Source organism: Nipponia nippon, unplaced genomic scaffold (assembly GCF_047370975.1).
Source record: "Nipponia nippon isolate SJK-2023a ecotype South Korea unplaced genomic scaffold, ASM4737097v1 scaffold_8, whole genome shotgun sequence".
NCBI lineage: Eukaryota > Metazoa > Chordata > Aves > Pelecaniformes > Threskiornithidae > Nipponia > Nipponia nippon.
In genome coordinates, this window is record NW_028262402.1 from 36,275,411 (window position 1) to 36,298,341 (window position 22,931).

The window sequence follows — 22,931 nt, forward strand, 5'->3', positions numbered from 1 at the left end:
CAACCGAATTGTCACAATTCTTTGGCTCTGTGAAGGAAGCAAAGCAATCTCATTACCGCTATGAAATACTAGTCTTCCTTTGCTTCTAGCCATCCTTGATTTACAAGTGGAAGTTCTGCTCTGACTATTTAATACTGTGAAGTGGTATATTTTAAATCTATTTTGTTTGGTTCTAAATTACAGCAGTCCTATATTGCCAAATAATGAAAAAATAGATCGGACCAAACCGGATGGAAATGAGAATTTTATCAAAAATTGATCAAAAATTGTGGCTAAGTTTGCTTCCATTTATTATAAGCTGTTAAGTGCTGTGTCCAGTTTTATAAATATACATGTTATCTGCTCTGCCATACGTAAAACAAGGTCAGTGCTTAGCAGTAGCCTCTCTTCCAGTTTCTGTAATGAAAATGTGTGCACTGAGCTGCTGATGTCTGCAATTGCAGAATGTGACTTTGAAGAAAATCATCTTTGTGGCTTCGTGAACCGCTGGAACCCCAATGTCAACTGGTTTGTTGGTGGAGGGAACATTCGCAATTCTCAGTCTATCCTACCCAAAGACCACACACTTAATAGTGAACTGGGTAAGCAACAAATGTAAAACAGAAATATTGTGGAAAATTTGAGTCTGTGATCCATGTATGACTCTTATACTGCAAATTATTATGTGAGTTCTTTCTTTTCTCCTGGCATCGGACGGGGTAAGAATGACTTATATGAAAAAAGGGATTAGAAAAAGTTGGGGGGAATTTGCAGAAGTTCACACAAAATTTCCTATAAGCTTTATAATAAGGTTGTTATGCCCTTTGCTAAGCTTCAAAATTACTCAAAATAAGGATGAAATTTTGGGAAAAGGGGGAAAATTAATCTTTCTGTGGATTCTAAAAGTATGGGCCACAATAAGTTTTAAAATCTTGTACCGCTGCTCTGTACATCTGGCAGGGGTTTTCTTTCCAATGGCTATTGGGAAAGTTGAGTAGGGAAGCTAAGGGGTTGAAACACGTTTGGAGAATCTTGAGTTAAATTGCACAGTTTAGGAGTTTTTTTCCTTTCAGTCAAATGTGGTGCTGTTAATACAGTCCATTGGAGGCAGAATGCTGTAAACACTTAAAGGATTTTCAGCACTTGCCCTGTACGAAATGCTTGTCCTGGCCACCTTGTTGAGAGGAGAACATTTTACATAGTCCTAGAGAAGGGCTGGGGGATATCTTAGCCTTTGTTGTAGTGTTGCGTGAAGTACCGCAGCAGGTGACAGTCGGGAGATCTGGCTGCTGCAGCACACCGTGTGTCTCAGACAACGTGACGCTTGTGACAGCGCAAGGAATCACATCATGAAAAGCAGGGTTGATCCTCTTTCCTTAACTCATGCCGCTGTGCCTTTTTATTTATTTCACAATTGTGTGAGTTGAGTACAGAGTGTCAGTCCGGCCCTGCATCACCCCATGGCACCTAAATGCTGGTAAAATTTTGATGGAAGTTTAGCTCACCACAACTTCAACAGCAGACAGTGGCTCTACCTATTAAATAAAGTACTGTATGTGATAGGAAATGCCGCCAACTGGGAGGGATCTGTTTTCTTGTAGCCACAGTGTTTCTTTTTCACACCAAACCCTCACTGCTGACCATCGACTGAGAAGCCAAAAGTCACAGAAGAGACTTCTTTTTGCAAGACTTGTGCTATGAAGGTACACCAGCCAGGGAGATCGTAATTAAGCTATGAAATGTGGTAAAACTGCAGAGCAAAAATGAATCCCAGAACTTCTCAGGCAAGTACCAGTGAAGTGTCACCAGTGTCCTGGCAGTGGGCAGGCTGGAGGAGACCCACGGCCAAGCAAGCCCTCTCCCCTCCTTCCACTGGCGTGAAGCGAGAAGTGACATCTCCAGGTTTGAGAACACTACTAGCTAATTAACATACTGGTCTAGATACAAACGTAATGGCACAGTTTGCAGTGTCCATGATGAAGTACCTTGTCAGTTTGACACTTTATTCTCCTCTAAGTTTTCTATTGGTGAAGAACCATTTTTCTGTTTATCAGCTGATACTGTTCGATGCAGTGTAGAAGAAGAAAAACTACAGATGCACAGCATATCCGTGCACATGGATGTGTCCTGTTTAAATCGAGATAGATAGCTCTCCCAAAATCAAAGTCTGAGAAGCTGTACCCTTTGAAAATTCTGCAGGTCATATGGGCTGTTGTAGGGGGAGGGAGTCTGCTCATCTGTAATGCATTTTTCTGTTTATTAACATCTCCCAAAAGTCTTTTTTAAGGATTTTACAAAAAATCAGTCTATTCAGTAAAAATGATAAAGCATTTAGAAACCAAATCCTAGATAGACCAAGCAGAATTATACAAGCAGCGAAATGTACAGAATAAAGGTTATTTGCCAATTCATTTGATATATTAAATGAACTGCTGAGTAAAACATGTGAGGAAACACATGGCTTATAGTCTTGTTCACATACTTGGGTTGCCTCAGTAAAAGCTGCACTTGGAAAAAGACTAAATACTATACTGAGCTGTTGGGAGGCAAGGAATTTAATCAGTTGTAACACATTTTTCCATTTATGAATGGGTCCTAAAATTCAGAGAGTTTATTACTTTCTTTAATATAAAGGTCTCAAATAAAGACTTAAGAAGAGCTGAGACTGACTGTTTTGCCAGTGGTATCTTAGCCGAACAACTTCGGGTTGCACATAGGAGGAAAGGAGAAAAAAATCTCTTAGAATTACTAAAATTTCCTAGGAATCAACCATTGTTGTCTAGGTCATAGAGATACGTCAAGTCCTTGCCCATCTCCTGATACTTCTTGTAAGTGGTGTCCTTTAAAGAGTGTCCTTACACCAAGTTTCTTTTATACTTTTAGGTCACTACATGTATGTGGACTCTGTTTATGTCAAACATTTTCAGGAAGTGGCCCAGCTAATCTCACCAAAGACCACGACCCCAATGTCTGGGTGCTTATCTTTTTATTATCAACTTAAGCAGGAAAGTAGCATTGTTTTTACTGTTTACTTGAGAGACACGAGTGGCTTTTATGAAGAGATCTGGAAAACAGAGAGTGCACTGAGTGCAGACTGGGTGCTAGCAGAAGTTGACTTCAATGCGCCATACCCCATGGAGGTAAAGCAATCATTCCTGTACAGTCCAGCTATGACTTCCAGGTTGCATCAGACATCAGTGCCAACTCAGGCCAAGTTGGGAACATGGCAGTGGCCATCCAGTATCTGAAATATCATTATAGAATCATAGAATCATAGAATCGTTAAGGTTGGAAAAGACCCTTAAGATCATTGAGTCCAACCGTTAACCTAGCACTGCCAAGTCCATCACTATACCATGTCCTCGAGCACCACGTCTATCTGTCCTTTAAATACCTCCAGGGATGGAGACTCAACCACTTCCCTGGGTAGCCTGTTCCAATGCTTCACCACCCTTTCGGTGAAGAAGTTTTTATAAAGATTATAAAGATGCTGGCGATCTGTTGTTTCCTTTGACCACTGCATAAGGGTCAAGGAGGAATCACTTTCCATACTGGTGCTTGATTTTCAGGAAAGATGAAGTCAGGTGATGAAGTGCGTACACAGAATACCTTGGGAGGCTGTAGGCTCCTACTAATGTGAAGTCTCCCAGTTCCTACTAAATAATGTCAATGTTCTCTCAGTCCCATATTTCTGTGACTTGATCCATTTTTGAGGATGCTGACTGTCATAAAATAATGCATGCCTCCCACTGCAGAAGAAAAATTTTAAAAAATATTTGAGCTCTATTCTCTACCTTATACACTCCTGCAATTCAGTCTTTCTGTGCTTTCATAAGATAGAGTCCAAACTTGGGTCCTAATAGTACTGTAGTCCTTAGATGTGAAAGCCAGCTCTCTATGGTTACTATAACTAATTTCAAGAGTGTCAGGAAAAGAAATGGAATTTTTTATTCCCTAGTGTTTACTGAAAAAAACCCCAAACCTTAGAAGACTGGAATAAACATTTTTATATAAATACATATATATATGTATAAAAAAAATATATAAACACACACATACACATATATATGTATAAAAATATGTATGTATGTGTATATATGTGGTGTACATTATATCTTGATATATATGTAAAACAGATATTCTTATATCTAATACATATATAAATAGAAGATTGGAATAAACAGCGTATATATATTATATATACACATATATACTTACATGCTGTCGTGGTTTAACCTCAGCTAGCAACTAAGCACCACGCAGCCTCTTGCTCACTCCCCCACCGGTGGGATGGGGGACAGAATCGGAAGGGCAAAAGGGGAAAACTCATGGGTTGAGATAAGAACAGTTTAATAACTAAAGTAAAATAAAAATAGAACAGTAGTAATAGTAATAATAACAATAAGAAGTAATAATAGTATAATAGTAATACAAAGCAAGCGATACACTGTATAATTGCTCACCACCTGCCGACCGATGCACGTCCCCTAAGCAGCGATCATTGCCCCTCCCTCGGCCAGCTCCTGCCACTCATATACTAAGCATGACATCATGCGGTATGGAATAGCCCTTTGGCCAGTCGGGGTCAGCTGTCCTGGCTGTGCCCCCTCCCAGCTTCTTGTGCACCCTGCAGAGCATGGGAAGCTGAAAAGTCCTTGGCATGTGAGCGCCACTTAGCAACTACTTAGCACTCCTTAGCAAGAACCAAAACATCAGTGTATCATCATTGACATTGTTCTCATCCTAAACCCAAAACACAGCCCCATACAGGCTACCAAGCAGAAAATTAACTCTATCCCAGCTGAAACCAGGACACATGCATACAAATATATAATATGTATTTTATACATATATATGTAATTTTTTAATATATATATATAGTCTCTCCCTATATATATACTTCTAATACTAGGATTACAAATAAATCGGCTTTCATTCTACTTTCTTTAACTCCACATAAGTTATTTGTTAATTCACCATAAGCCTGCAGATTTTCAGAAATTCTTAGGGGTAAAGCTAATTTTCATCAGATGTTACGTAGTCCTTTTATACTTTACAAAGTTAGTGGCCAAGCCATCCATTTGAATTGTCAGACTTCAAAGGGTACGGGAAAGGAAATTGGATCTGATAAAGTCTCATAATACTGAATGGTAAGTGAATTACTTATTCAATAAATATAAAGTAACATGCAAGGGGAAAAACAGTCCTAGCACTATAGATGGAAATTAATTAATGATCGCTTAGAGCTTGCCATTACGGTGAAAATATCCTCTCAGTTCTTAGTGTCATTCATAAAGCCATCCGGAATGTTAGAAACTGTCTATACTGGAATAAATAGCAAAACAGAGGATGTCGTACCATTGGATGAATGCACAGGATACCCCTGTGTTCAGCAGAGTATGAAACTCCCACCATCTCAGTTAAAAAAGAATATCCTAGAACTACAAGAGGGAGATGCGGATAATCAAAAGTATGGAGAAGTTACGTTAATGAAATAACAGTTTTCAGCCTGTAAAAAAAAATGACTGAAGTGGAATATGGTAGAGGCTCATAAAAATCATGAACGATACAGAAAAGATTAACTGTTCCCTTTTTCTCATGATTTATGTTGCTGCTCCAAATTCTTAATTACCGGGTAACAGTTTTAAAGTAAACCAAAGGGAGGATTTTTTCCTACATCACGTAACTGTAGAACTCACTTCCACAGCGTACGATGGATACCATTATTCTGATCAGTTCAAAAACTGGTTGGACAAATTAATGGGAAAGAAAGAATCCATCAGGAATGCAATGTGAGAGAAGAAGAACTGAAAACTTGTCATTGGCTTCAGTTCTTTCTGCAGGTGATCTCTGTTGGAAACAAGACACTGGGCTAGATGGGCCTTTATTCTGCTCCAGGAATTTTTATGTAATCCAGCACAGTCATTATTTGAGACATCACTTCATAGAAATAAGATCAGACCTTGCATATAATTTCTTCAGTTGCTTCAAGAGGATCTTCCTCTTTGTTTCATCCGGCTAAAGGAAATTGCTCAGGATTCTTTCACCGCTCTCCTATTTTGGCTCCGATCCCTAGGCGAGACATCACAGGCATTGCTTTCACTGAACAGGATCTCACTCTGGAAGCATTTGTCCTTATATCCTTGTTTTGTCCCTGGGGTTGCCTTGTGATTCAGGCCTTTTCTCAAAGTTTTCCTGTAACTCAGAGCTTTGATACTTAAGAGAAATTTTAAGACACTTCCTCAAGAGTTACGGACTGTTCTCCACTTATTTGAGGAAATTATGTCCCTTGAGAACGGCTAAGTACAAACATTGTTTGATTTTTGTGGTGAACAAAACATAATGATAGCTTTTCTGGTTCTTATCTTAACTAAATTTTTTAAAGGAAATCTTCCCTGCCAGTTGATGCCAAGGCATGGGTTTCAGTGTCTGAGGATGTTTAGAGAAAACAGTAAAACTACATATTGTAACATCAGAGTAACGCACACAGTTTGTTTTTAGCTCTTGATCCAGACAGATTCTACAGTAATAATTAGGCAGGTTTGGAGTTATAGTCAGTACAGACTGATGAGCCTGAATACTGGCTTTGTATGGTATCACGACAGTAACCTTACTGCATCTTTCAAACTGATGCTTCATAAAGCAGCAGAAGAGCTATGTTCCCCTTGATTTTTTACTTGACCTTGAGTGGGCAAAGATGTGGTGCCAGGGTCAGGCTCTGATTTATATCCCTAATAAGTGATACAATTTAATTGGTCCCAACACCTGTCTGAGATGCCCTCGAGTCTGTCTGGTACATCCGATCAGAATTCTGTAATATGAAGATGTGTACCAAAATTATTGTTGTGTATATGGTAGATGAATAACAAACGATTGTAATTTCCAGGTAATATTTGAAGTTGCTTTCAATAGTGCCAAGGGAGGTTATGTTGCCCTTGATGACATTTCTTTCTCTCCGGTTTACTGCAGCAATCAGACAGGTATGAGTTCTTATTGCTATTTACCTTCCTTGTTTTCCCCTTTTGCTTTGCTCCTCTGAACCATCTGTCGGTACTTGCAATATTTGATAGTGATGTGCAGACGCTACCTTCTCAACTGACCAGCACCATTGGGCTCCTCTTACTCCTGGCAACAAAACAGGAGATAAACACTAATGCCGTTCATTTGATCCAGAAACCAGTCCTTAATGCTTCTTCTCCAAAGACCTTGCCTCAGGGATCTGCAACTGAAGCACTGGACTGAACGCTGTATTTGCATCACCCCAGCTTTTGAATAAATTACCACTTTCAGGCCTGTCACAGACGAGAGGGGGATTTCCCCAGGTGTGACCATATGAAGAAGAAAATGTTCTGGGCTTTTCGTTATTGCCGATGCAGGGAATATCTGCTTCCACGGCACATGCCCTGAGGTGTTCTTCAGAGCCAAAACAGGAGCCTTGCCTTCCTGTCTTCACTCTTCCGGGAGGTATTATTTATCTCAGAGTGGTGTGTCTGTGACGATTTTATGAGGTTTTCACAGCAGCAGAAGTCAGCTGAATCCACGTGACCTCTGCTGTAGAGGCACTTGGGATGAAGGACTTTTTGTCACTTGTGAATGCAGCCTCTTAAGTAGCTGTGTACTGGTTGCTTGGGTTTTACTGTAGCACTAAGCAATAGTGAAAAGTAGATTAGGGGTTTCCCACTAAGCTCATCCATTCTTTTGGTCACAAGTTTGAATTTTTGGCTAATGTTTTGAAGTGATCAAGGAAAAAGAAATTTTTTTTCCCTTTTTTATCTGCTTGGAGTCTCTGCTAGCTTTACCTGCACTGCTCAAGTATCAATAGGAGGTAGATTCCAGATATGTTATTAATCCATGATTCTTGGCTGAGTAGTTGTTTCATTAACTCCTCAATGCCTGTTTTTGCTTTGTTTTGCAACAAAAACCCTGAGTTATGTTTGCAGTATGCCATGGATTGCAGCTGTGTGCTCATCTGTGTTTTCCATTTTAATTTTCAGGTGGCTTATATGTGTTGAGGTATGGGATAAATTTTATAGTATTTTCTGCCCCAACCGTGATTTAGTCATGCTATCACGGCCCAAGTTCAGATCTACTCTGACTTTTTGTAAATTTTACAGGTTCAGCTAGAACTTTGCCTACTAACTCTGATTTTGAAGTTCTTGTGGTTTTTTTCTGTTTGAGAAATGAATGCCAATCATTTTTTTACATTTTTTTGAACTACAACAAAGCTGGTTAATCCTTCAGACTTATCTCCAATTTCCATCTTCAATTGTTTTGAGTAGAGATGTTAAAAAGCAAGAGATCTTCATTCTCCTTATAGTCAACCATAGCAGTGTATATAACAGCATTAAGTTTTTTCCTTATTTTTCTGGAAATTTTGGTCAACAAAGGTCTCAGTGTTAGCCAAACGGAGGGAAAAGGTACCAGAGTATTAAACTTGCCCACCAAAGAATGAATCTTTAATGCTGCATGGACCTGGTAGTCCTCCAACTGTGTTTTCTTTAGCTAGGAAAGCAGTGGGGGGAGGCCAGGGCTGCCTCCTTTTTCTCTGTAGGGAGGGAAAGACATATGGACAGTGCTTAGATCTAGCTTATTTGAGGCTGAAGAGACCACAAGCATCACCAAAATTTTTCATCACCTGAAGCTGATCGCCTGTGTCCCTGCCCTTGCCAGGAAGCCCCTCTTAGTCTTCATGCAGAAGGGTCGTGCATGCTGCGGCAGAGCGATGCTCACAGGATCCTGACTCCTGATGTAGCCAAAAATTGCATGATGGCTTTGGGTTGTGCCTCTCCTTCCCCAGGCATCTGGTACAAGTGACTGATGAGGCTTTTAAAGAAGTAGAAGTGTTTTACTGGAAAGGAACTGTTCACCGAGGGGATTTTTTTGGACTAAAGCAAATCCTGACCCATGAATTCCACATTGCAGATCAAGAAGGAGCCATCAGCAGGGCTGGGGAGCTTAGCTTTTAATCAACTTTCATATAAACGGTGCAGCTTTCTTGCTGCAGTGCTAAAATGAGTGAGGCATAGCTTCAGAGGTCAGTACCCATGAGGTGGTTACATGAACCAAAAGCTCTTTGACTTGCATACTTACAGCATGCATATGCCCACATATTATACATGACTACAAAAGGGGTTTTAAAAAAGTGCTCTTTAAAAGAATATTAAATGTTGATGTTAGAAAATTATCCCCTTGGAAACTGAAATGAAAATATGACATCCATGCACACACACGTGTGTACTTCCACTCATTTTGTCCAAATATCTTTTGAATGAAGAAGGAGGATGAAAACAGATGGTCTGAATGTCTTTGTGCATTATGTCCTCCTCAAGGAGGAATCTTCTCTTAATAGCTGTAGCTTATTTATATTTTAAGGGGCTGTGAAGGAGGTTTCTGCCCGGCTTCAGCAAAAATATAAGAAAATAACACCCACTTGCAATAGAAAATTGATAGTTTGATATCATTGTAACTTTGCACGATATACATATAACATCTTTGCACATGCTCATCTTCTGTAATGCAAAGAAAGATGAAACAGAGTATACTTCAGCATTCTTCTGCTTCAAATACTTATGCTTATTATACTGTGCTCTTCCTAACAGAATATATGCATCTATCTTTTAGGAACTCCTTTCAATCCTGCCCAAGCAGGCTGCAATTTTGAGGAAGATCTGTGTAGATTTTACCAGGATCACAAAGATGGCCCAGGATGGAGCAGAGTGAAAGTGAAGCGTAACGTGTATAGAGCAGGAGATCACACTACTGGGTTTGGTAATTCAAAACTCCTTTTCACTAGAAGAGTCAAACTGGATATAAAGGTTAACCTGCTGTATCATTGTTCACTCTGTTAAATAATGCCATTGGCACACTGGTTAGATTGCCTCACTGCAACCTCCTGCCATTAAAAATCGGTGTACACCGCTCTGTCCTAGCTGGGACGCTGGCTGTGCCTCCCCACATGTTAAGGGGGAAGGTCACCTATTGAATAGTCATGCAGGGCTGTAAATCAGAGTATCTTCACTGTACTGATCTGTAGTCACTGAAGGGATGATTCCACAAAAATATGCAAACAAATATAATAGTAGCTTAATGCATTACTTTTAGTATAGAGGAATAGTGTGCTCTTAGCTCTTCCAGGCTTAGGATAGTTGGCATTTTTAAGAGAAAACTGTGAAGTGTTGTGTAGTGAAGCCATGTAATGAAAGGCCTGCTAATAAGTTCTGAAACTCACACATCTCTCTGTCTAGAGTATTCATGGTTCTTAATCATATATGCTAAAGTCTCACCTCTTTATACTTGGTGCAGGGAATAATAGGCTTTGTGCCCCATCCTTCATTCTTCAGTCTCGGAGTGGTACCCTTGAAACAGCCAGGTTTCCAGTGAGGCCAGCAAATTTTTCAGTGTAAATTTGAAAAGTGCTTATTTCTGGTAACTTAGCCACGTGCCAGTTTACCTTGAAGTAGCTGGCATGCTTTTAGAAAAATTCTCATTTCCTTTCAAACAGAGTGTGATAATCTGTTTCCTGCCAGTAGAAACTGTTTTTATAACCACAGTCTGATGCAATAATGGAAGCCACTTTAATAGCAAATCAGCTGTGCTAATTGCGTATTAGAAATACCCAATAATTGTGCTGTCTTGCAGGTTATTACTTGTTGGCGAACACAAAGTTTACATCACAGCCTGGGTACATTGGACGTCTGTATGGCCCGACCCTGCCAGGAAACTTGCAGTTTTGCCTGCGTTTTTATTATGCCTTATATGGGTTTTTCAAAATGAGTGGTACTCTTGCTGTTTATATCTTTGAGGAGAATCATGTCGTTCAGGAGAAAATCTGGTCCGTCTTGGACTCTCCAAAGGGAGTTTGGACTCAAGCTGAAATCTCCTTCAAAAAGCCTATGCCTTGCAAGGTAAGAGCCAGCTCTTCAAATCTGCTGAACTCTGGATGGAGATTTTCCTTGCCTTCTCCTCCCAGGGTTCTTTGTTATCTGGGGATTAATCCTAAGTGAGCTATACTTGCACAGTGAAATAGAGTTCCTCAGGCAGCACAGCAGGGAGCAGAGTATTTCTTCACAGCCTGGCTCCCAGGGGAGCCCTGACAAAGGGGCTTCATACCAGGAATGGTGCAATGTTGCCCTGGTGTCCTCAACGGTAGTCACAGTATTTGTGGAGATTTCACTTAAGGAGTTCTATCGAGAGCTGGTTGTGTCTTGGTTTCTCAGCAGGCTCCACATTCATTCATTTTTGTTTGTTTCTTTCCTATGTGATTCACATCATTGTATTCAATTACAGATTTTAATTAATCTAAAAAGTCAGTACTGGTAAGTTCTGGTCAAAATGGGGAGCTGATCCTACTTTCCTAAACTCAACCACGGGGTTAAAATATGAAAACAGAAGTCAGCGTAATTTAGAGCAATGGACTTGAAGTACTTGCAGTGTCTGGTTGGAGAGGTCACTTTGTTATCTCAGCAAGTTAATAAGAATAACATAATATTTCACGTCACCTCCTGAGTAAGGCCTCAAGCTGCTGTTATTCGGCACCTCCACTCTTTTTACAAAGGCTGACTTTTACACAAATTTGTGTAGGCGCTACTTCTGCGGTTATCCTGATTTCTGTAACGGGTTTTCACTATCTGTGAGTCATCTAAGGAGAACCAGATGGATTACTACCTGATGACAATGACATAAATCCAGCTTTTCTTCCAAAGTGTGATAGTACTATGAACATATGAATGAAAGCTTGTCTTGTAACTCAGGTATTTCTAAATTAAGACAAACATCTTAAGCATTTTCCTCACTACAAAGTAATTTTTGAAATTGCAATAGTTATTGAGTTTAACTTTTCTTGGGAAAAAAAAAAAAGTGTCTTTCTTTGAAGTAAATACACAGTTCGCCAAAAAAAAAGTTGCCTAACTGTGTTAAAAGGGAAATTTACGCTGAAAATTTCAGTCATAATTGTTGGCTAGTGTTTTCTCTCATCTGGGAGATTTTTATGCATAAAACGTAATAGAATTTCTAATTCCCTCTCAACTGATACAGAAAAAAAAAGAGTTTTATTAATGCCCAGCAAGTGCATGACGGAAAAGTCTCTCACAGAATCATCCCAAAATATTTGCAGTAAAGAATTTTTGTATTTTTTTAAAATCATGAAAATGTATTGGTTAAAAAGGCAAGCTTTAACATACTTTTGCCATCTCCTGTTTATGTATTTCTTTATTACTTCTAAAAAGGTTCAGTAGCTTGTGTACTGTATGAGTAGTGATGACAGCTCAGCATGACTGTTAAAAGTGGTTTATAGCCTTGGAAGTGGCAGTTTTTTTAGCATCTGACATTTACATGGAAAATCTTTTCCAATATGAATTTATGAAGAACTATTTTTATGTTTTCCTAGAAATTAGTATATCTAAAACACTTGTGAAGAAGCTTGCCTGGGATGGAAAGCTTTTCGTGAATTGCAGCTTTCATGTCTGTGGTTACCAATCTGTCTGTAGGCAGTAACAGATGGGAACAGCAGCACAGAGGAGAATAAAGAAGTCAAGGGAATATCTTGCTGTTTCTGATCGCGAATGTCTGCAGGAGGGAAGAAACCCCGTGCTCTGCAGCAGGAGGGTTTGTTGGCCTCTGGCAATTCTCAAAAATCTTCAGTGGGTCATTCAGGTCTTGTGATGGGAAAGCCTTCTTTCCCATGGAAACAAGTTGCAAAATGTTTCTGTTGAGGAGGCATTCCTCAAATATGACAAAAAGTGAGATTTATTGGGCTTTAGAGAACTCAGCATGTGTTCAGCATATCATAATTCAGACATCCCTTCGCCAAATAACTATGTATGTGGGAGGGGGAGAGGGGGGCGGTGAAGTTCTACCTTAGCCTTGGTTTAAACCTATTCTCTCACACTTTTTTTCTGGATTGGAAGATTAAATTAGGTTTAGAAAAAGGATTAACTTGCAGTTTTGCATATCTAGTAGATGCCATTGGTACATAATAAATCATGCACAAGGTATAATGTGCTGAACTTTGTATAACAGTTTTATGGTTTTCATGATGGCTGTGTATGTATATACACCATCAGTGCATAAAGTTTTCCTTAGACAAATAGTACATGGAAGACAATGGGTGAACTTCTGAAGCATGTCAATATTGAAAAGTATATCAAGATATGTTTATGGCTGAGAAGGTAGCATACAAAAGACAAATGATGCCAAAGTTTAAGCATGTCTCTGCTTGCCCTAAGGCAAGGGTGAAAAACTGGTGTATTTACAAGTTGTCTGCTTGTAATATTCATAAGCAGGCCTGAATGAAGTTGCATGGTGAACCCTATTCTGGCTTTTCCTTGCAGTCTTTTCAACCTTAATACTTTAAAAAGTCCTTTCATGCTTTATTTTGTTTCTTCTTTTCCAAGCCAACAGAAGGAAATGAAGGAGCCCTGTGTGGCATTGTATAAACACTTAGGTTCGTTACCTGTGAAGATGTGCCTGCCTAGGACCTAGTGAAATAGCTGACAAGGAATACTGATTTCAATGGCTGTCTTCAATGTAGGCCAGCAGTGGAGGTGCATGAGAGCACGTTTTGCCTGACAGCAAGGAGTGGTGGGAACCAGCAAGTCCGGGATTACACTTCAGGCTCTGGAGGGAGAGACAGTATAGAGAAACATGAGAGAAACAAGCTCACTGAAGCTTGACCTCTCTTGTCCGGTCTCCTCCAACCTGTCCTTGCATCTCTTGCCTCCTTACTGATGCATCTTTGTCTTATCTATCGTGCCCTGTAGGCAGCAGCCCCCCATCATTCCCCATCTTACTCCTGACTCCTCATTTCTGGACAGTCCAATTTTTTTCCCTGTAATCCTGTCCATGTCCCAGTCTATTTGCCCTGCTTGTCCCCGTTCTTACAGATTTTAGTTTTTCAAAAACTAATGACTTGACAGAAAGCACAGTTCTGGCACAAAGACCAAACCCTGACACTTTTCATGCTCCTACTCCAAAGCCTAGGAGTGCCCAAGCTTTTCAAAGAATTTTTTAAATAGGGGCAAAATAAAACCTTTTTTCCTAGCCTTGTTCTCAGAAATGATGGAACTGTTTTGGTTTCAATCTTCCAAAACAAGCCTGAAGCAAGGACCCAGCATGGAAAGTCTGAGCTGAAATCATTGTGTCTTGGCAATGTTATAAGCAAGCAAAAACCAGTCTTCTAATGGAGTGAGGTGGTCTCAAAATGAGATAGGGCTACCACCTTTCCTCTAAAACAGATGTGGTGGCTGATGTGCCTATTGTGTTGTTTTCTGAGATGCATCATGTCTAGACTTGGATGATAAGAAGTTGTAGGCATGCACAGTAGTTTGGCTGATCAAGTTCTTGGTTACTGGGTGTGACTTGTAGATTGGGTCAGTGCCTGTGGAAACAGTAAACAGTCTCCTGCCTGTTCCTTAATGGCCAGGAAAGTCAGCGAGGCAGTCATTATGCTGCTTTGGCCAGGGAGTCCTGGAGGTTGTAATGATTTTGCAGCCAGAAAACAACTGTTCTAAAATACCTGATTACCTACGTCCTTCATCTTTCTTCTACTATGAATACTACTGCCAAGGCTTTGAAAACAATATAAAATCTGTCTGATATGTTTTAATTTTGATAACGTATTTGTTTGTATCAGGACAATAAAAAGGCTCAGATTTTTGTCTCTTGGTTTGTGTAATGGTTTTTGCAAGTTCTTTTCGAATTAGCTAACTGCAGTCTGGCACAGGTTGTTGGCTTGAGTTCTGTGAGCAGGAAACGTGAAGCTGGCCAACAGGCTTTAATATGACACTTTGAAACTACCACGTTGAAAAGGTTAGGTGGGTATGATCCAGCTAAGCAAGTCATAAATGTTTATACATATATATATATATGTATATATGTGTACATACTGCAAATACATATGCTATATAATGCTAGCAAGAAGGCAGGAAATTTAAAATCCTGATTTCTCAATTTGTACTTGAGGCACTTTCTCTTTTATTTAGTCTAAGTACCTATGGTCCTGTACACAGACAGTATTGTTTTTATACTCCATAGTGCCCAGGGAATAAATATGAGAAGGAAGAAATAAAAATAAAATTTCCTAACATCTATTAAAATAAATGAAACCCTTCATGATTTTTTGTATAACCCTCTTAAAGGGCAGCATAAAAATCTGAGTGTGAAATATGTTGATTCTTTTGCTCTGATTGAATGTACTGAAACTGATCTTCCAGGCCAATGCATGGCAGTAAAATGTCAGAGCTAACTGAAAGAAAAATTCACATATGGCATACGTAACCTGGAGACGCTCACATGCACCGTGGAGCAAGAATCTGCATTTTAATTTTGTGTGTATGTGTTCGCATGTATAGGCCACCATGGAAAGATATTTCTTTTATGCAACTTCACAACAAAGTCCAAATGCCTAGATTAAAATGAAGGTTGAGTGCAATTGGATCTACTTACATACGATCTGTTCATTTCTGCTAGATTTGCTTCACCATTCTGAAGCTCGGTTTTCAAAAGCAAACATCTTATGTTGTTTATCCATTCATGCAAGTTTTTGCAATGTTACCTAGCGCTGTAGTGCTTGAATACCTCCCACAGAGTTCAAAAACAAATCCTCAGAAAGGTAGCTGGCATCATAACAGTCCACCCTACTTCCATCAGAGTAGTTGTGGCAGAATTTCCTGGGTTTTCATTCTTTCAGTCTACTTTTCTTCCTCTCTGATGTTTTTTTTCCCCTCACTCTCTTTCCTTGAGTTCATTGTTTTCACACGTTCTCCATAACTAATTTTAGTTGCAGTTGTGAGAAAGCAAAATCAAGTGACTGAGTGTTGCATTTCAATATTTACACGTTTTAAAACAAACAAAAGGGAGGACTTCTTTGGGAATGACTGAACGCTGAAATCCTTTGCTGCAGGATGCTGTGGAGGACAACAGGATACATGCATTTAAAAAGGGATTAGGCAAATTCATGGAAAATAGACCTCACAGTGACCGTAAACACAGTGGTACAGGTGTGACCTGTACCAGTCAGCAAGTTCTTCAACTCTCTGGGGGCTGAACATAATGTAACGGCACAAATAGCTTTATGGTTGATTTGTATCTTGTACTGTTTTCCCTAAACATCCATTATCACCCCTCCACCTTCCTAGAGCTTGATAGGAGGGTCTTTGGACCTTTGTTCATCACTGTGATGCTGCTCAATATTAATTATTCTAGTGTTTCTCTTTGCTGCTGAGAAATTTGTGTCTCCCACTTGTCTACCGAAGTCATAGGTAAATAACTAAAGCAATCTTGGATATATGATGAAGTCCTAGATCCTTGTGACTGAGTCACTAGTATAAAGGGGACGGTTCTCCAGTCGAGTATCAAGCGGAGGAGGGCAGACATCCTAGTCCTCATCTCCTCCTCCTCTGAAAAGCTCTCACTTGCGTCAAATAAAGGAGCTTTTTGGTACTGTTCTGACACAACCCTTGATCAGTCTTCTCATGGTAAGGTATACAAGCTAAAGAGGTTGGAATGAGCTGCAGTTTTATAGTATAGCCCTTGTGTCCTTCTCTCACCTCTAAACCAAGAAATTTCTTAAAGAACAGTCACTGGAAATGCCTATTTAAAATAAGGGCATTAGGGTCTGTAAATAGTAGGATTAGTGCTTGCACAATGTATACCCTACTGTCTATGGTGTTTGATATACGGTTATGAAAATGACATATTAGAAACTGTAAAAATTATTCAGGTTAGAAAGTGTTACCTAAGTGGCCCGCATCTTCACAGTAGCTAAGCAAGGAGATATGTTGCATGAAATATTACGTATCTCCTTTTGGTATCTGTGATACTTAACTGATATTTTGTTTTTTTTTCTCAATTTTTGTTCTGAGTATTTAATATTGTGATACTATGATGCTACATCATTTGACAAGACTCCTCAGTCTAAAGGCAAGAACCTTTCCCTCTTATAAAAAGAGCGAAGGAAAATGTTTCACTGAAAAGAGGATAGAGCCATAATAGCAGATTTCTGGAAATCTAGGAGGGCCCTGGGGGACAGCTGAGGATATCAGTGTCCTGTACACATTTCTGTGCAGTCAGTATTCTCTACTAGACAGTGCAATCCAGTGAATATAGATGTAGCATTAACAGCCTGTGGCCCGAGGTTGTTCTGTTAGCTTTATGCTTCTCTTTCAGTGTTTGTTTCTGCAACCCATTTGCCCTTGGACAGGAAAGATTTTCAAAAATATTTGTTCAAGTGTCATAAGCTTATTACCAATGTTATCCAATTATTTATGTAGAAGCTTTCATAATCCATTATTTTTCCCGCAAAAGCTCATTGTATTTACATGGCAAGAAATTGAACTTGCCTGGAGAGTGCCATATTAAATCAATTTCTTTTAAATGACAGAAGCTTGCAGACATTCTAATTTTGGCTTAATAGCTTACTTGCATTCTTGATAAATGAGTTTTTGACTGCTTAAGCCAAACAAGCCATTTAAAATCTAGTTTAATTAAACTAGTTAAAAGTAATTTGGGCTACACTGATAAGGTTTGTATCGAACAGCATCCCTGGGAGAATCAGAATGGTTCTCCCATTCCCTGTGCCAGTGATGGGTCCCTGGTTCACACACTTATATGGCTGTGTACTAGTGTAAATGACTGAAAAGTCAGGCTCCCTGTTCTGTGAAAACATCTTGACTGCTTCTTTGTGTCGTGTCACACTTTTGTTTCTGGTGCTTGAATTATTTTTGGATTTCATTATACTGAGTTTTGTGTCATTGTATGGAAATTGCAACAGTTGCTTCTCACAAAAACCCACTTCTGACTCCACTATAACCGCCTTTCTCCTTTAAGAGATTGAGCCTAAATATGTGTCTAAGTGACAGACTGAATTTTGTGTCAACACTGATACACAGTATGTAGTTTAAACGTAGGAATATTCTCTAGGATGGAATCAGGTAAATCAATTTGCTGCAGAGGCATAGCTTGCTTTTAAGTCACCAGCTTGGCTGCTGCCCCAGTTTTTCTTTTGTTTGGCTGGTATGGCTCTCTAATTGAGCAAGAGCTATGTTTTCTGGGATAAACAAGTAGGAAAGAAAATACACAGAACCCATAGGGGCCCAAGGGCATCTTCTCTCCTTTTCTCCTGTTCTCAGTCCAGCTCCTCCAAACCTCCTTTTACAAGCTTCCCCATTAGTCCTTCCTTATAGTTCTTGATGGAGGTAGCCTACTCATGTCCTATTCTTTCCTCCAAAAGCAGGTAAACTTCATACGCATACATTTTAACTCACATTTACTTGTAGAGATGCAGAGTGCTAAGGATGAGAAGTCCCTTCTACCTCAGGCCGCGTCTGCAGCACAACCCAACAATGTGTTATGGGAAAAATGAAACCCTGCTCGCTCTACCAGCTGTTCTCATCTGGCGTTGCTCATTACTGATATAATCCAGGATAAATGCTAAGAACTGATTATTGATACTTCGAGGCTGCAGGCCAGGAACATTGATTAAGCACTGGAAAATAAACAAACCAGCTTCCAGAAATCGGGGCAATGATTTGGAAGGAAACTAATGCCCTGGCTGTGTCCTGTTATTGGAACAAAAAGAAACATGAGAGGAAAATATGTTTTATTTTTCAGTAACGCAGGCAACAACTGCCTGCATTTGATAATGTTTTTCATTTAGCCTCCAAGATAGCATGCAAGTCCAGGAAGATTTGTTACCTAGTTTCAAACAATTAGTGTGTTGTTTGTCTGCCATGTTTTATGAAGAAGGTGTGAGCTGAACACAAAGATCCCCCTATGCTCTTCTCCAAGGCATGAGATAACTTCATAAAAATTTCTTTTGGAAGAATTGACCTAGGAAATATTTTCATTCAAAACAAGAACAAATGTAAAAGCATCGTGAGATAGTCCTATCAAGACTGTAGAAAGAATTCAGAGATCTGATCACGTAGGGTGAAAATGAGTAGCTGAGTAAATCCAAATTGATACAATTTTAGTAGGTAAAGTTCAAATAGTCAAAGATGTTCCTTTATGACAAAAACAGGACATTTAGGACAAAAGAGTGAATAAAATTTGACCTGTGAATAAAAATGTTCTACCACATTGCTTAAAACTAAATCAAGAATATAACAACAAAATAAGCCCAGGGGACAATGAACAATTTCAGTACATTTGCTATAGCGAATACTGGAAACTCCACGTTCCCAAGCACAAGCGCCCCCACCCCTGTGCAATTATAAAGTCTGCTCATGGCAGCGTGTCACTCAACACCACAAAAAGCCAAGTGGCGAATTAGTAACGCTAAAGCTACAGATGGCAAAGCTGAACAAGTTTACAAGTGCCACTGAAACAGATCAGTCCTTTGATTGTACAAAGGCTACTGGCTCAATGGCCTTCGAGAGACCAACAGTTATTGTTGCGATGCTTTTGAAATGGAGGGCTCTCTGCAGGATCCAGTGGGTAATTACATACCTTGTATGGAACAAATTATTGCAATTTAAGAATAAAGAACTTGATCCTGCTCCCAATGATGTCAATAGGAAAACATCACTTACAACATGATTCCACAGTGTGGAAATGTTGTTTCACAAACGAGGACTGACCTCACCCTTTCATGTGTGGTTTTCTGAAGATTCTTGGGTTTAGAACTATAATATGTCTTTAGTTTATTACAAATGTTCACCAGAATGCATTTATTAAAAATCTGGTGAATGACGTCCACCCAACGTCAGTATTTATTTTATTCTTTATTCCAGGAGATGCTACCATTTCTTAATTGATTGTGCCTGTTTCTTGAGAATGAACTTTGTAACAAAGTAGGAAACAGTATTTGTCCTGTTAAACCTTAAGGCTAAGAGAGCAGCTCTACAGGAAAAAAAAAAAAAAAGCCAGTTTTAGGCCACTATACACTGAGCAGTTGTGCATGCTGTGCAGAAGCACTCAAGTCCACACCTGTAACAGTTTACAAGACAGATCATCACTGTTACCAGGATTGGTAGCACTGAATGGAAAATGACTTTGGAAATTGCTTCATCCTGGGCAGCATAACCCATACATGCTTCAAAGGTTAAAGTGTAGTTATGTCCCAGGCTGTTTTATAAGCAGATGGGTAAATAAATACTACATAGCAAAGCGATCTAGCAAAATCCAAGATAATGACCATATTGAAGGTGTTACCGAGCCTGTTAAAAGAGGACCTATTAAATAATGCGTGAACGACTTTTAACAACCTTTTGTATCCGCATGAAATTGTCAGTCAGCATTTAACCTCAAATATGTAACTGAGGTGTTTACAGTTGTTCCAGAATATTAAACTGTTAGAAGTGACACTCATCCGTCTCCAGTCACTAGCTCAGACCTCATCACGAAGGAATTGTTTTGAAAATCTCCTCCCAAATTATGGTCATAACCCCAATGGTCAGACAGATGGTTTGCAGTAGTTAGGCAAAGAAAACTGCCAGCAGTATGTTTACAAAATAAACCTTATTGTGTCTTCTGCAATTCAAACAGATCTGTGTCAACCTTGGGAGAAGGTCAGCTGGGAATCTTACAGTTTCTTTACATTTTATTTTGTCATCTCACGGGTGACTTGTATTTTCCATGGCAGAATTACTGTGTAGTCAAATAAAACATCTTGGACTCTATTCCTAATCTTCACAAACCCAGATGAACACTGTGAATGATGCTTAGCATTTCTAGCCTCCTGCTCTATGATATCATGGCCTTGTGTCATTTCTGAATAATCCCATTTTATGCAGTAATTTCATCTCATCTCTATTGTTCTCTTTTTTTTGCCACAGCCATTTCTCTTGGCCATCACTCTGCTTTACTCTTTCAAATTTATTTTCCCATGGATAAAACCTCCTGGTTGTAAGGATAAGATAGCTGAGGACATTTGAGCTGTTCGTGTTGGTTTCTGGGGGGGGGGAAAACCGCAACAGCCTCAGTGAGTCATGTTTTCTCATACACTAAAAAATACACACTGTCCTAATAAAATGAAAACTACATACAAAGATACATCATTTGCCTATAAAAGTGAGAAAACACTTCCTATTGTATGAGAACATACATATAAACCCCACTGGATCTGAAATTTCAGTCATTGGCAGTATTAGTATGTGCCAAAACAAAGTGGATTCATCATTTCTGTTCTGTAGATGTCAAAATTATTAGCACACTTGGAAAAATCTAAAATTTCAGACTCTTAACAGTGCCAATTTTTGTTAGATACCTGAAACTTCTTTCATGTATTGCAGGTTGTCTTTGTCAGCTGGTGTAAAAGCTTCTGGGACTGTGGACTTGTGGCACTGGATGATGTATCATTAAGCCTGGGAAGCTGCCAGGCTGCTGGTAAGACCACGTATATTTGTTGTCCAACAGCTGCTACCCTTTTTAGTAAGAGCTCATCGCATACCTTCATTTTCCAAGCCGATCCTACAGCTGCCTTCATCCCACTGTGGTTTCTTCTCTTTTCTTTTCTTTTTCCAATAAGTATTGCATAAATCCTATTTTTGTGGTAGCATACATACAGCGAGGACCAGTTTTTGTTCACAGGGGTACCAGCTAACTCCTAATTAACTGACTGACTCCAGTGCAGTTGTATATAAGTGAGCGGTCCTTTTGGGGCATTACCATTTTAAGAAAAACAACAGTCCAACTGAAGGGAAAGTAGTTTTCAAATGGCTTTTAGGAAACCAGGAATGAACCCTAAAGCAATATTTTCAAAACGTAGCATTATTATTTTTAGTCCAGAAGTACAGTTGTGCAAGGCCAAGACACAGTCCCTTATCTGAGCTGCAGTTCTCTAATGAAGACAGATGAGTCTAACTCTCCCTCCTGTAGTGGGAGGAAATCAATGTTCTTGAATGAGACTTTCCTCTCTGACATGCACAGGCTAACCTCTCTGAACTCACCGAAACTCCCTCTTCTGGGGCTTTTTGAGGTTTGACAATGCAACGATTGTATCCTAATTTGGAAACCATTCTCATGAGACAGGCACAATCTATAATCCCATTCTTCTTCAGAATAAAGCCATGCCTTTGAAATGGTGATGAGGCTGATCTACCATGCCATTTATATTCCCATGTAATAAGATCTTTTTAATGACCTCTTTTGATTGGATTTCATGCATTCAGGCAGCTAACCATTACAGAACAGAGAGAAGTCACATGTATACAACAAGATGCCATTTTTCTAAAGTATTTCCAACAGTTTTCTTTTTTGCCTTTCTGTACTTCCTAAGTAATTTGAAAAGGAACCAAAGGTGCAGAACTGATACTTGGGTGTATAGTCATATGGGGACTTGTCACTGATGGCAGAAAAAAATGCTCCAGAAATGCCCCAGAGTATGTGAGGCATCAAGGCTTCCTCCTTTCCGAAAGGTGAAAGCAGCTCAGAGTGTCTACTCCTCAACTACAAATTCAGATTGTAGCAGAATACCTGACAGAAGCTTCCTGGTGAGCACCTGAATTGTCAACTTTCTCTCTTTTGCATCATCTAACAGAATTGAAATAACAAAAACACGCTAGTAATTGCAGCTTTGTGGTCTGTTGTATGTGGTATTACAATTTGGTGTCAAGGGAACATAAGAGAGCTAAATGTGGCATTTGATTTCAGATCACAGAAACTCCAATCTTTGACAAGACTCATTTAATACGCATGTTATACATGCTGGAGCTCATTAAATTGCTTGGGGTGCCACAGTAGTGAAGAAAATTACATTGGTAGAGCCCATAGCGTAGTAAGAGCTATGATGAGATAATAAACTGTATGAGATGTTTTAAAGAATATTAGTACATGTTAGTGAGCCAGACTAGGGCACAGATTTCCCCAAAGCCTCGAAGAAAATGAAATTAAATTTCATACATCAGTTTGAAGCTAGCTTTTATAAGCTTGTGACTACTGCTAGGTAGATATAAGTGATTTCAGCAGGTGAGTGAATGCAATACATTGCTTGTGTAATCTCTCCATATATCTAATAC

General features: G+C 39.4%; 1 protein-coding gene across 2 annotated transcripts in view; it reads left to right on the top strand.

Annotated features, from left to right (window-relative positions):
• Window positions 1-22,931, top strand: part of MAMDC2 (MAM domain containing 2) — a 63,001-nt gene that overhangs the window by 33,559 nt on the left and 6,511 nt on the right. For both annotated transcript variants that reach the window (XM_087742013.1, XM_087742014.1), the window contains exons 5-10: window positions 444-581; window positions 2,863-3,119; window positions 6,866-6,959; window positions 9,601-9,747; window positions 10,618-10,883; window positions 21,207-21,300. In XM_087742013.1, the coding sequence (XP_087598139.1) occupies window positions 444-581; window positions 2,863-3,119; window positions 6,866-6,959; window positions 9,601-9,747; window positions 10,618-10,883; window positions 21,207-21,300 (996 nt within the window). The remainder of the gene's footprint in view (window positions 1-443; window positions 582-2,862; window positions 3,120-6,865; window positions 6,960-9,600; window positions 9,748-10,617; window positions 10,884-21,206; window positions 21,301-22,931) is intronic.